The 15,184-nt window shown below is 39.6% G+C and overlaps 1 protein-coding gene across 1 annotated transcript in view; it reads right to left on the bottom strand.

Annotated features, from left to right (window-relative positions):
* LOC134540905 (phosphoribosylformylglycinamidine synthase) overlaps positions 1 to 15,184 on the bottom strand; it is a 61,471-nt gene that overhangs the window by 9,010 nt on the left and 37,277 nt on the right. Inside the window, 8 exon segments of the mRNA XM_063383969.1 lie at positions 596 to 809; positions 2,823 to 3,091; positions 7,802 to 8,047; positions 9,380 to 9,560; positions 12,005 to 12,128; positions 12,568 to 12,569; positions 12,759 to 12,995; positions 15,056 to 15,181. Of these exon segments, the coding sequence (XP_063240039.1) occupies positions 596 to 809; positions 2,823 to 3,091; positions 7,802 to 8,047; positions 9,380 to 9,560; positions 12,005 to 12,128; positions 12,568 to 12,569; positions 12,759 to 12,995; positions 15,056 to 15,181 (1,399 nt within the window).

A 15,184-nucleotide genomic window follows, 5' to 3' on the forward strand; every position in this document is an offset into this window, starting at 1 on the left:
TAACCCGCTAGCTTATACTAGCTTATCCTACTGGCTGATCCTACAGTAGTAACGAACAAGCATTTATGAGACACTTAAGAGGCCACTCCAGTGTTTCAGGGGCACTACGCAACCCGGGTTAACCTCATAAGATTCAATGCTATTTTCATTTTGCTTACAACTAATTAACTAATATAGATTTTGAAATGATGCTTGCTTGATATGTAAGACAACGATGCTCTTATCAAAGCCCCTTTCTTAAAAAAACGTGCATAAATTATGATTTTATACTAATATTCACTAATATGAATAAGTGTATTGTCTAGGTTTGAACCATAATTCATGCACGTTTTTTTGAAGAAAGGGGCTTGGATAAGAGCACCGTTGTATTACATATCAAGCAAGCATCATTTCGAAATCTACATTAGTTAATTAGTTATAAGCTAAAATGAAAATAGCCTTGAATCTTATGAGGTTGACACGGGTCGCGTAGTGCCCCTGAAACACTGGAGTGGCCTCTTTAAGCCGAATTCCAACAAATTCTGACGGTTTCGCCGCTATTTTTCGGTGCTACCGCTATTCGTCATGTTATCGTGTCTCTGGAAACCACTCTTACGCTGAGCGCGAGGCCGGGGGACGGGGGTCTCCTCGGGCGTGAACGTCAGCGCGTACTCCGGAGCCCGGCGCTCGCCCAGCTTCTCGAACTCCTGCCTCGCGCAGTCGGGGTCCGCCTGGAGGCACTCCAGGCGGTAGCTGGTCTCCTCCCAGGTCTTGTACAGGGACAGCAGGTCCTCTCGCAGCACCTCGCTGCCGTCCACCGAGATCGTCACCTGCGAGGAACCACGCACGCTCCCGCGAGTCAGGAGACTTCCCGGCCATCGCACGAGAGTAGGATGCAGTTGCAAAACAGGGATGGATCTTGGAATACACACACACACGCACACACTCATGCACGCAAGCGCACACACTCATGCACGCAAGCACACACACACATGCACGCAAGCGCACACACTCATGCACGCAAGCACACACACACATGCACGCAAGCACACACACATGCATGCAAACACACACACATGCACGCAAGCATACACACATGCACAAAAGCACACATACACACACACATATATCTAACACCACCACTACCACCACCAAAAACAACACAAACAACAACAACAAAAACAACAACATGTAACTCAGTACACATCTGAAGTTAAACATACCTATCTGGCGATTCAAACTGTGCATGTTACTGTTTCTTCAAACAATCCTGCCGTTCGGAACACACCAAATAATCTCCGAACGAAATATGAGAATCGCAACAAGGTAGCGCTTAATCTATGCGGGAAACGCAGGGACGGACTCAACAGCGCTCTCTACGCTGCTGGTTTTAACAATGGAGGAACGCGAGCGCGCTGGTGGCAAATATAAAAATTGAAGGCACTCGCAGCTGACTGTATAGGATACCTTTATCTATTTACTGAAACAAGCACATGCGCACCACCCTCTCTGTCTTTTTCTTTCGTTCATCTGTCTCTCTCGGTTCCATTTTTTTTTTTTGGCAGAGGACGAATCACATCGCACAAAGAGAACAAAAACGAGCCCATCAATATATATATAGCGAAGTGCTCTCTTTACAGCTCTTTGGCTGAGTACCTATTCTCTGTTGTTTTTGCATCACATACGTTTCACAACAACATTTCATGAAAACATTGCATTAAAATTCAGCCTTGAAATTTTACTCTCACCCCGCCCAAAGAAATTTCACTTCAACAAATAAATAAAATTTGGGCTAAGAGGGCCTATTATCCTGAATAATATCTAATAGCGGTAAAACGTAATGCAAGAGTCCATAATTAAGAACACTTGAAAGTTCTTTCACACAGCTCAAGAAATAATGTACAGTAAAGAGCTGGTGAGAAAATCTGTGTTCCAACAACAAATGAAAAGGGAGGTACAGGAATAAATTTACATGAAAAGCCCTAGAACAGTAGTACTAGTAATGACAAGAAAAAGAAATAATGAACGAGGAAAAAGGAAATGCAATCTTTACCCTTCCGAGGTACCAATTTTGCAAATGGCAGCAACAAATATTTACTAGCTCTGCCACAGACATGCATCACAGCGTAGGAAAAAGGAAAAACACCCTATTCAATAAAAAATACACGCTGTTGCATTATGGCAATTATACTGATAATATGAATGAAAATATGTAACCACCTCAGTGTGCGTGACTGAGCCTTCAAGGAACAAAAAAATAACGTGTGTGAGTTTTTCAGTACTCGCCAGAGATGTAAAACATGTAACTTCGGTAACAAGTACTTGTTCTCAACGTTGCAAATACACTTACAATACGACAATCAGACATGAAATTTAACACAGAAGTCTTTAAAATAATGCAGAGCGTGATAAATCTACACAAACTTTGTTTTCATCTGACTTTCTTGAATTGAATCTCACGTACTTTCCGCACGTGCCGCTAGATTTCATTGCCAGAGCAGCCACGTGGCCTACTGAATCATATGATTTGCAAGAGTGGAATTTTAAACTAAAAAAAAAAACGAAACGGCGAAAAAGACTCGGGGAAAAAAAAAAAAAGACACTAAACCCAAGCTTTGTACCTGATTTACAATTAAATTTCTGCTTGTTGAATTTTGTTTTAACAGTTAACAGTATAAATTTAAATCTTCGGCTTTGCGAACTTCGGTTGGCGCCGTTCGCCCCGGATGGCAGCACCGTGGTTGCGACAGTTTCCCGTTCCTCGACTTCTGTCGCGTTCACGAAATTACACCGCGTACAGAGAGCCAAGATGTTGCACGTCGAGAGGGGGCAGAGAGACTCACGAGGGACTCCAGGCCGTAGCCGATGGACCGGCCGATCTCGGAGCACGGGACGCCGAGCGCCCGGAAGGCGGCCCGGACCTCGCCCGCGTGCCTTGGGAGCACCTCCAGGACCCAGCCCACCTCCTCGCTGAACAGGACCTCCAGGGGCGCCGCCCCCGTCCCCCAGGACACGGCCGCCCGCAGCCCGCTGATGCCGCCGAACGCCATCTCCAGGAGGCACGTGACGAGGCCCCCGTCGCTGACGTCGTGTCCCGCCAGGATCCTGCCGCCTGGCACAGAGGCAGGGCCGGCGCGTCCATACAGGCGAACTAGGCAGCCGCCTAGGGTGCCAAATAGCTGGGGGCGACGCAGCACGACACATAACAGCTGATACGACATGTTTAACCATTATTGAAACTAGATGAAAATTGGGATTTTTGTAACAGTTTGGAATGTTTATATTGATATAAGTGATCATTTAAAGTCCACGGTGACCTGTTTATGATTTGTAATTAAAAAAAAAAAAACCAACAACAACACCACCACCAACAACAACAACCTGCTTACATTTGATTGTTGACAAAATCTTAAGGCTTACGTGATGTGTTTTGAGACAAGGAAAATTTTTTTGGGGTGTCCGGCCCGGGGGAGGAGGGGGGCATTAATGATTTTCGCCTAGGGCGCCAATTTACCTTGCACCGGCCCTGCACAGAGGAGTCGCCCCCAGCGTCGGCGTCGACAAATACCCAAGATGGCTCGTGTCCAAAACAAGGACGGTCGAGACAAGTTCCGGCCGTATTTACTGCACATCTTTAGGGGACAAGATTACGTGGTATTATCTTTGAAATATTTGTGCAATGGGAGCGCATGACTTGATGTAAGCTTTCGGACATACGCCATTGCTAAAGCACATGTATGTCTGTTGAAGAAGAAAAAAGAAAAGAAAAAAAAGACAAAAACACAAATTAAGCAAAAAAATTGCTGTTGTCAACAGGATATAAACACCACATATATTATGTATGTCTGTTGAAGAAAACTACAAAAAACAAAAAAGACAAAAAAATTGCTGTTGTCAACAAGATATAAACACCACATACTATATGTGGTGTTTATATCCTGACATACATGTGCTTTAGCAAAGGCGTATGTCCAAAAGCTTAAATCAAGTCATGATTATGTAGTGGATTGCGATAAAACCGAAATAACACCGCAAAGCATAACAGAGAAATGCAAGTTAATACACCATAATCATAAAGCATCAAAATGCGACTAAGATGAAATTAATCAGCATTTTAAATGAAAATTGTTAATTTTTTTTAATTTCGAGCTTGCAAACTGTTTTTCATAAAATAAGGGCTTGAATTCACAAAAAAAAAACCTCTTTTTTTATAAAATGATGGTGTATATTTTTTGTAAGTAGTTTCTTAAATTTTGCTTTATTCTTCTGCCTTAAATCCTTTGAAATTAATGTTTGGTTATGTTGATTCCCTTATAGAGTGCGCATATAGTGAATATCGATATTGATAGCTTGCGGATTGCATGCAACGTGTGCGCTCTGTATAGTGCTGAGTTAACTACATTTGATAGCCTGCGCTCACGAGGTAAGTGTGTACGATGATGATAGTTATGCGTTAGTTCCAGCTCACGTTCGGATCATGGCTTTAGTTTTTCTATTTGAAGTCCAAAAAATGTTTATATTGCATGACTTATTAATTTAAATTGTTTGGCGTGTTTTTGTATCTGCTAATTTTTAAATAAACGAACTTTCCATGAATTTGGTTTTTATTAATAACTTTACCTAACCCAAAATGTTTTTTTTTGCATAAAAATCGCACCCCCATTTTTCAAACTTTATTCTAGTATTAAATGTGCGACAATTATGCGATAAAACACGGTATTATATATTTTTTAAATGTGATACGCTTGTACTAAATGAGAAAAATATTTTTACTTTATGCCAATTTGATTTAGAAATCATATAAAAATTGTGACTAAATTTTGTAGTAGTTTGGTTAGCATAAACATTAGAGGTGCACCGATATGACTTTACCGATTACCGATTCGATTACCGATTATGAGAGCAATAATCGGCAGATACTGATTCAGTTACCGATTATAATGAAGAAATTTTTTTAAGTGTAATAATGCACACAAAAATTTTTATTCCCATGTGAATTTAATAACAAGATTAGGTAAAATTGAGAATACGGTTATAATAACAGTATAAAAATATATAAAATACACTATTAAGTCATTGCAAAGTGTAAATTAAATTAACTTCTATTTATATTTGTTATTGTAAACAACTTGAACTACAGTCTAATAATTGTAATTTACAATGGGTAAGTTTTTGTTGCGGAAAACTAGCATTATTATTGACTATCACATAAGGTTGCATCAAGAAATTACCGTTTAACAATGTAAACATGCTGCTTTATTTTGTTCACTTGAGTTTATAAAAAAATGTTTCCACACTTCACTTTTTTTCTCCCTACTCGCCATCTCACTATAATTATATAAAAATGACTAAAAACCAATTCTAGCACATGTGATTTTATTTATGTTGACTGAATACGTATATAAAATTATAAATACTTTTTCACTTTTCACTTCACATACAAATAACAAACGGATAATGTTACCAAAGACGCCCATAACAAGTTTGTATAACGCAGTGATAAAAACTAGAAGGTATCGGGACCACGATTTTGAACCGCTACTACGACTCGAAAAGATCGATTGTCATAGAATCCACTGCAACTGTTTGTGGTATTTTGATTGCGTGCCATCTATTTTGCGTCTCTGGCTATAGGTAATGTACAAGGCCACTAAACAAAAGACAGAACAAAAGACAAAACGTAAATAAACGTGTAGGAAAATTTATTGTTAGAGGCAATGAGATTTATTAAACTTAACGAAATATCTGTAATTATGATATGACGGAGTTAGATGAATTTTGTAATATATACAAATATTACTGTATTTCGTCCTAAAATGTGTAACAAAATAGTACACGGTAAAAACCTACTTTACGCCGGGACGTAAATAATCGGCAAAGTAATCGTTAAGATAATCGCCGATTACGATTCATCGGTATCCGCATCGGTGCACCACTAATAAACATCATTACTGCAAAGTAACTAAATTATGGTCCCTTTAGGTTTGTATTCGTGAGGTCTAGGCCTCGACCAAGTGAATAATCTGAACTCATTTTAATATTCTATTTGACTTTGCCAGGACATTTGCTATTTGTTTTATTTTAAGCTTTAAAACGTGTAAATATTTCTTTATTTTTTTTTGTGTTGATTATGTTTTGCTTGAAAAAAGATGGTTTAAAAAAAAGGCAATCTGTTTGCTTTTATGAATGCTCAATATTATTATTATTATTATTATTATTATGCAATGTTGTTTTGTAATTTTCATCGACTGAAGTTATACATAGGGCCCAAATGGTTAATCATAATCACTTAATCAGTTCAAACATTACAAACATTAATTATTATTATTTTTTTTTACTTCACTCCTGTATTTTTTAAGATAACTTTTCAGAGAACAATATTCACAGTTTGATTAGACTTCACGAATATTGTAAAAAAATTGGTTTGACATTTGCATCGGTTTGAAAAACTAGTACAGTAGAACCTCGATGATACGTTCCCGTTTCATACATTTTCCCGTGTCATACGCCGATTAATTTCGGTCCCGCCGAAAGTACTATATTTACAATGGTTTACTTTCCCGGAACATACACTTATAAAACCATTAATTTCCCGTTTCATACGTTTTTACGAAGCGGAAAAGTCCTAAAATCCACAAAAATTTTTTATATTCCTCCTTATAAACTCAGTTTTAATGCTTTTATTTTGAAAAACGATCATTGTTTACATTTGCAAACGTAAGGAAATAACTATCACACCATAGATATGGATAGTATCAGGAAGACTGTGCACTTCGCTAGTAGCATCTATGGCCAGCACCAAGCGAGACTAGTGGCGCAAACAAGAAATGATCATGAAAATGGTGCACGTGCTTTACCAAGGCACGGATCTCATATTTTGTGCAGTCGTTTATCTTTGAACTGAATATACCCGTTTGTTATTGTTTTTTTACGATTGGATTGTTTTGAATTTTACGTTTCTCAAGTTAAAATTTTATTGAAAATTGTTCTGTTGCATAAAGTTGTTTGTAAAATGTAATAAACAAGCAAAAATTTCTGATTTTTTTTTTACAATAGCCTAATTTTTTTAATTTCTAATTTAGGCTTGGTGACTTTTCCCCCCTTCCAAGAAAGGACTTCATAACATTTTTTAAGGCCACTGTTTCTCATGTCAGCTTTACTTGATTATGGACTGTATTTTACATTTCTGGTGGTTTTATTATATGTATATATAATGATGAATTCATATCTTTCATTAATATAATGCAATTATTTACACATATATATATTTATGTTTAATCTAGCACTGTGCTGATATGCTAGATTGGAAAAAAATTTAATTATTGCCATTCCCTTTTCATACACTTTCCCGCATCATACACCATTTTTGTGCCCTCCGTTGAAAAGTGTATGACAGGGGTTCTACTGTATTCGTATAGTATTTTGAAGGTTTTCCTGCCAATAACTTGGCTTTTATGAATTATTATTATTATTATTATTATTATTATTATGCAGTGTTATTTTGTAATTTTCATCGACTGAAGTTGTACATAGGGCCCAAATGGTTAATCACTTAATCAGTTCAAATTTTTCTAAAACCAAACAAATTTTTTTTTTTTACTTCACTCGTATATTTTTTAAGATAACTTTGCCGAGAACAATATTCGCAGTTTGATTAGACCTCGCGAATATTGTAAAAAAATTGGTTTGACATTTGCTTCGGTTTTCAGAAAGTAGTATTCGTATAGTATTTTCAATTTTTTCTCTGTGTGCTTCTATTTATGAAGGTTTTCTCTGTCGATGACCTGGCGGGGGGGTCCCCGGCCATGGATGGGGTCGTCACCTCTGATGAGCTCCTGGGTGGCCGCGAAGGCGTCGCGCAGCGCCCCGGGCCGGTCCACGTCGGGCGCCCGGTCCCCCAGCTGCCCGAAGCACTGGGCCAGCGCCGACCCGCCCAGGCGGCTCCTGCCCCCGGAGGGGTCCACGTGGAGCAGCACTCCCTCCGCGCCCAGCGAGGGGCCCTTCAGGTCCGGCGTGACCACCTTGGTGACGTCGGGGCAGGGGGCGTAGGCCGACACCACCAGCGTGCCTGCACGCACACACACACGGCGAGCAGAGCGTCCGGTTAAATCGATGAACGCCGGCCGGCTGAACGCATGAAAAAAGTGTCCCGTTACGCACATTGTCCCGTTACGCCCATTGTACGCTTGCGCCGCATCTATCTCTCTTCCACTCGATTGGAACAACCATCGATTTGACTTTTTCGAGGCACATTAAAACTTGAAACACTCCCATTCATTTCCTACTTTTATTCCTATCATCGCCCCATCCTTAACAGAGTAACACAGATTGGAAAGAAGTTAAAATAGCAAACATGTATGAAAGCTATAGTTGAAATAATCTCTGTTCGTTAAAGTTAGTAAACATATTTGAATTAATGAGTGCACATGAAAGTAAATTTTATCAATTAAATTGTATATTTCATTTCACTCCTTCTTTGTATCCATACAAAATAGTGATAATTCAATAAAAATGATTCAATTTTATTCATAAAAGTATGCAATAATTTCATCATGTTTTGTTATGACTTTGTCACGTTAAACTATCGTCCGTGAACCGACTTTAAAGACAAACAGTTTTTTTGACGTGATAACGTCTTGTAAATCGATAAAACGCCGGCTGCACGCACGAAAAAGCGTGAGACACTGTCGCGTTTCCAGCTTAGTGCAAGCGAGAGCGCGGAACAAGCGATAGTGCATGACGATAGCTTGTGACGCATCTACATACCTCTCTTCCACTACATGGGGCCAATGCGTTCCGAGTAGGAGAGAGACAGAGGCAGCACACAGCCTACAAGTGAACTGTTTTGTCAAATTGTTTATAAAGTGAAGAGAAAAGTTAATGTGGTTTGCATGCAATTTTTCATCAATGTTTTCTTATGACGTGGTCATGTAACCGTAAACAGACTTTACAGACAACCCCCTTGTGTTTTTTTTAGAACAATTTTATTTTTTAAAAAATAGTCTTTGGGAGATATTTTTATTTTTTTATTTTTCATAAAAGCTGTTTTGTAATACTTACTCCACCAAAATTTATATGCTGCATATTTACAATAAAAATAAATTAGCGAGCATTTGTGTTTTAAAAGCGATTGAATACTGGAAATTGTAAGTTTTTAAAAAAGTACACATTTTGTGCAAGTTTTCTTGGAGCATATTCTATATTTTTTTTTAGGTGTGCTAAGTATGTACTGAATTAGAAAAAAAATATTTTTACTTTATTAAAATTGGATTTAGAAATTGTATAAAAACTGGGGGGATCGATGATTCTTTATAAAAAGGTATATTGCCCCCCCCCCCCCCACCTGGAAAATTAGTTGTTGTTGCGCCCCTGATACTTTGAGACGCGGGGGGATACGCACCGGGGGCCTTGACGACGTCCCCGCCGACGCGGGCCGCCATGCTGAGGGAGTCCTTGCCTCCGTCAGCGGCGACCCCCAGCTGCGCCATGAGCCGGCACATGGCCGCGCAGGCGTCGCGCAGCGCCGCGCCCTCCCCGGGCAGCTTGGCCGCCCACATCCAGTTGCCGCTGCACTTCACGTCCTGCGACACCGCCGACAGACATTCCAACTACCCTTCGGGCCCTCGCAGCGACACCGCGGCACGCGGCCGTTACCACCCACGCAACCGTCCCGCCCCGGCGTCCAGCCGTTACGACGAAACAAAATGTTTGGACTGTTTCGAAATAAATCACAGAACCGTCTCGCCCGGCGTTCGGCCATTACGACGAGACAACATGTCTGGATTTGTTTCGAAATGAATCACAGAACTGTCCCGCCCAGCATCCGGCCATTACAACGAAACAACATGTTTGGATTTGTTTCGAAATTAATCTAAGAAAAGAACTGAAATGTATGGAAATGTTATCTAACTGTAAATAACAATGTGAAACAACCACCAAAAACTTGAAAAAAAAAAAAAAAAAAAAAAAAGAAAAAGAAAAAAAAAATAGAAATGAAGTACAACCACATGAACCAAACTGAATCGAAACCTTATTTTATCAAACAAAATGACAGTTTCGAAGTAAAAATATTGAAAATTTACAAACAACCGTAAAATAATAAAAATTTGACAAGCGCTGCATTTTTCGATTCATTATTAATAAAGCCTCATTTACTGCTGAATGTTAGCAATTATTTTGTGATTTGTGGTGAAAATGGTCTGAAAACGCTTATAAGTTAACAATTTAATGCTTTTTTTTTTTTTTAAATAACCAAGGGAAGGAACCTTTGGAACCCCCTCACAATGTGGGGGCATTCCATACACCCCAGACCTCCGGTACACCTTGTCACCACAGTTACAAAGCTACCGTGTACAGACAAGATTATATGGTAAATTACGATAAGCTGAAATAACACTGAAAAGCATGTCAAGACATCATATAACATCGAAATGAAACCAAAAAGCCATTAAATTAATCTGCTAATTTAATCAAAACTCAATTCAGATTAAAAAACTTACTCTTTTAATATATTTAATTCAAAGAATGTAAATTTTTAACAAGGAGATACCAAAAAGTATGTACTAAGTAGATTGGAAAAAAGTTTGCATTTGACTGATATTGCAATTGTTATTAGTAACTAATTTTTACAATATGACATCGGAAAATTTCACAAATGCACATACCTATACATGCTGATTTATTTTTATTGTTTTCAGTAGTTAGAGACATGTACCATTCAAAATGATACTGTTTTGGTGAAATAAGTAAAACTGTGCAAGTAAGTGTCATATTTGTAGAAAATTGCATTATTTTTATGGATAAATAGAGTTAGTAAAAAATAAAAACAATAACTCCAAAATCTCTTGTTTTCGACAACGAAATTGGCCTAAAAATAAAACCACAAAATCTTGTCTCTAGTTATGGGTGGGGATACGGAAATTTCATGCATTCATTAAGTCGCAATCTAGAATGCAAATCTTTACGCTCTCGTACAGTGTTCATGACTGGATGGCAGTTATTCGGAAACGCCAATTACACCCAGCTGGGAGAGAAGAGTGTGGAATCAGGTAGTGGTGAATAACAAAGACATACAGGCTCTCACTAAAGAATCAGCCAATGGGAAAGCAAAAAAAAAAGGTTGAGCCAACCTCCCCGAGGAAACTGTGAAATTTCCGGGTCTCTTCTAGTTAGTTATGGGCATAGATCTCGGAAGGAGTCAGAAGGGGGTCACATCCCCCCCCCACCCCCCCGGAATTAAGAAGCCCATCAATGAAAAAATCCTGTTTCTACTTGCAAAAATGTGACTGTGAAACAGGTTTTTGATAGAAGAACTGTGTTTTGGAAAATTGTCTCTACGTCATAAAGTTTTCTGTTTCTTGCATGTACATAGGCCAAAATGTGGGCAGCATACAACATACAAGTACCCTAACCAGACTTGTGTTGGTTAACCTCAAGCACAAAACTCCCCCCCCCCCCCCCCCCCCAGAAACACCTACTTTTTAGAATCCTACAAATTTTCACCTCTGCATGGTGGAGATAAGAAGTTGGTGTGTGTGTGTGTGTGTGTGTGTGTGTGTGTGTGTGTTGTGTTTAGCTCAGTAACAGAAATAATTAACTGTGTAGCAACCTGAATAAATACACAAACAAATATATATAAGTGTTTGTATGCAAGAGTGAGTAAACAGAGGATGAGTAAATACTGTTCCAAATACAAACAGTAAAAATAGTCCACTAGGATAGTGCAGGAGTGTCCTACAGGAAAAGAGAATACGTACCTACATCGGTGTTACATTATGTAATGACATGCTTTGCTATGTTATTACGGTTTCATCATAACTCACCACATGGTATTTTTCTTATCTATTGCTAACGAATAATGAAAATTCACATTTGATTTGGAAATGTCGAATCGAATGTCAAATTATTCATGAGTATCAATTTTTTTTTTGGATAATACTCTGGGACCCCTAACAAAAAAAAAAATGGTGACCGGCGGTCTCGCGAAAGCAACGCTCATCGACGACGGAAAAAAAAAGGACCTTACCTTCAAATCGGATATCGCGGCGAACACCAAGTTGCTCAGGGACTCAGCGACCGTGAGCCTTGCCCCGGCAGCCGGGTCGATCAGCCCTTTGATTGGCTGCTCGCCTATCGCAGTCGCCACACCCCTCCTGGACAGCCCGTCGCAAAGAAAAAAAAAAAATCAACTACGCACATCCGGGACAGAAAATTGTTGTTTCTCCGAGAGTGTGAAGGAGATGTTAGAAAATGTACCTCAACAGAGTCAAAGCACAGGATGTCCTAAGGAATTGATCTGTAGACTTTTTCAAAACTTTTAATTCAAATTTTTGTACAATTTTTACATATCATAGGGTCATTTATACTCACACACAATAATTATTAATTTTATTAAACAAAAAGTCTCTCTTTCAGAATTACTTATATAGGAAATTGATACGTGATACGAGTAAACATGGAAATATTTTAAAAATGGTAAAATTGTATGTTATAGGTCCAGTGTTAAATTATTTAAATTTATTAAACAGGAAATCTTCTTCAGTCTTGGTCTCATATACATGTTAAACTTTTAATTTTTTCCGCCATTACTTCTATTTAAGTGGTATCAGGCCTCGCCATCTTGCCATTTCAAATATTTTGATACAGCTCACAAAAATGCTCCCATGCTAACATTTTTGGTCCGACTCACGCTGATGAATATCTCATGGGCTTAGCTCATGTGCTTGTACGCCCACGAATGTTTGCGGGCGGGAGGATGAAATGAAGAAGCGAGCACTCACGGTGGAGAGCACGGACAGCGCGGCGACGGCCACGTCGGCCAGCGGGGCGTGGAGGGGCCCCACGCACTGCTGCTGGGCCACCAGCCCCGTCACGCAGCGGTCCACCTTGCTGGTGAGGTAGCGCTTGCTGGCGACCGCCGGCAGCCGCAGCACGCGGTCCAGGGCCGCGCGCACCGCCAGGCCCGGCGGCAGCGCCAGCGGCGCCACAATCGCCGGCCGCCGCTCCAGCCGGAACTCCTGCGCACGCCCGTACTTGGTCTGAAGGAACTCGCACTTCATTTTGCCGCGTAGCGCGCAAGCAAACACAAAGGATTTTTTTTAAAGCTTTGTGGCGATTCTCATAATTTTTTTTTTTTGCACTGCGTAATATAAATTCTTTGACATATATCATACAAGAATTTTTTTTTTTGCATCAACACACAAAACAAAACAAAAACCGTTCTGTACAGAGTCGTCTTCTTAATGGTTGTGTTTAGGGACCGGAAAAATTTGTTGGTTCAGTGACCTCCAGTGTAGACTCCACGATCCACTACATACTCGGGCAAAAGTCGCCTGTTCATCGGCTGCTGACTTGTGAGACGTCTGAACTGGGATACTGTGATTCGATACTTCTTTTGATTGAAGGTCTCTTATTGGCCCAGAATCCTCCAGTTCAACAGTAAACTAATGGCAGAAGCAGCAGAACAGTATAATTATTTGAATGTTAGCTTGTCACAAAATTAATCCGCGAATTTTTCCTTTCTCTTATGTTGCGTGCATAAAATTGATTATATTAACTAACTCCTCTAGGCGGGGTCCGCGCGGAGATGATCGACACACACACATCTGAACTGGAATAACATAACAGCACCTCTTTTGCATACACCGCACGCGAGAAGTTGTCGTATTTCCAGTATCCCTTAAGGAGACTTCGCACGCCGGGACAAGACATTTGGAGCTCGGGGTCTTGAAATTATTCAATACCGCTCGAACCTTCCTGGCGACACCCGCCTGATTCACAGTTTGTTGCCTCTATAACATTCACCGCACACAAAAAATATTTTCAGAGTCCCAGACCACTAGGCGAGGCCTTGATCGCCGGGACAAGACACTTGGGGGCTGGGGGTCTTAAAATTATTCAAAACTGCACGAACACCCTTGCTATCCCAGCCCGATTCACAGTTTGTTGCCTCTATTTTATTCACAGCATACGAAAATTTTTTAGATTTCCAATACCCCTTAGGGAGACTTTGAACGCCGGTAGATTTACCTATTCTCGAGGTATAAACATTTTCAGAGTCCTATAACCCTTGTAGAGACTACGATCTACGAAAACTTTCATAAATGTGTCTGCGATAAATTTTTTTTGTTTTTTTCCACCACTATGCTCGACAACATTGGGAAACTATGTGTTTTGCTATCCTATAAAACACGGTTCGTACCATCTTTTGCAATAAAAATTTACGTAATTTTTTGAAACTTCTTCACTTCACCACCCTCACCACCATCCAGAGTTAGATAACTATTTGTATGTACATCACAAAATCCCTCGAGAAAACAACAATGTTGAATAGTCCATGCACAAAAAATAATTTCAATGGTTAGTTCAAGTCTTACAGATAAACACCTACTGTCCAAAATTATCTCTGGAAATCACTGAAATTCGCAACTCTAACATTTAATTTGATTACTTATTACACTTACTCTACAAGTTCAAAGTAAGGTAGTAAAAATACACTTTTTTAGTTTAAAAGTGAAACACTAAATATGCAAAATGAATTCAAAATACTTTTTATGTATACAACTTCTCATCATGTGGCCTGAAATTCGCCAACTGTACTGCGCAATATGCACAAACGTTGTTTGCCGTCAAGTTGGAAACAAAAGAACATCAAATGCCCAAATTTACCCATTACTTGCAATCAGTCTTTATTAAGGAGTTCTTTAAGGATTCTTAGTGAAATTTAAGAACTTTAAAGGGCTCCCATTCACTTGAAGACAAATTAAGGACTTTTTAAGGATATTAAGGAGGCATACGAACCCCGTATAAGGCACAGTCATAGACGGAATTTACCCTCTCATGAAAAATAAAAATCAAAAAGACTCGAAACTAAAGCAACTGCAACAAAGACTAAACCTTACATACTATATGCAAGACACAATTTATACATTGGCACATGTCTGAACTAAAGGTTCCCTGACAAATCTCTGATTTTTTCTAGAAATTCAAAATTCTCTGAGGATTCCCGGTTCTCCCTGATGCTAGACGACCTGTACATACTATTATTTACTGTGCCTTTAAAATTTTTACAACTTACTTTCTGCGGCATCTTCCCAAGTACCAACTCCAGCTCCAGGTTGACCGGATGAACGACGTCTTTGCGAACGTAACTGCCATCCAGGTAGCTCTTGTCGTCCGTGTCTTCTTCTTCCGAGAGTATTATCTG

This window comes from Bacillus rossius, chromosome 17 (assembly GCF_032445375.1).
Source record: "Bacillus rossius redtenbacheri isolate Brsri chromosome 17, Brsri_v3, whole genome shotgun sequence".
Lineage (NCBI taxonomy): Eukaryota > Metazoa > Arthropoda > Insecta > Phasmatodea > Bacillidae > Bacillus > Bacillus rossius.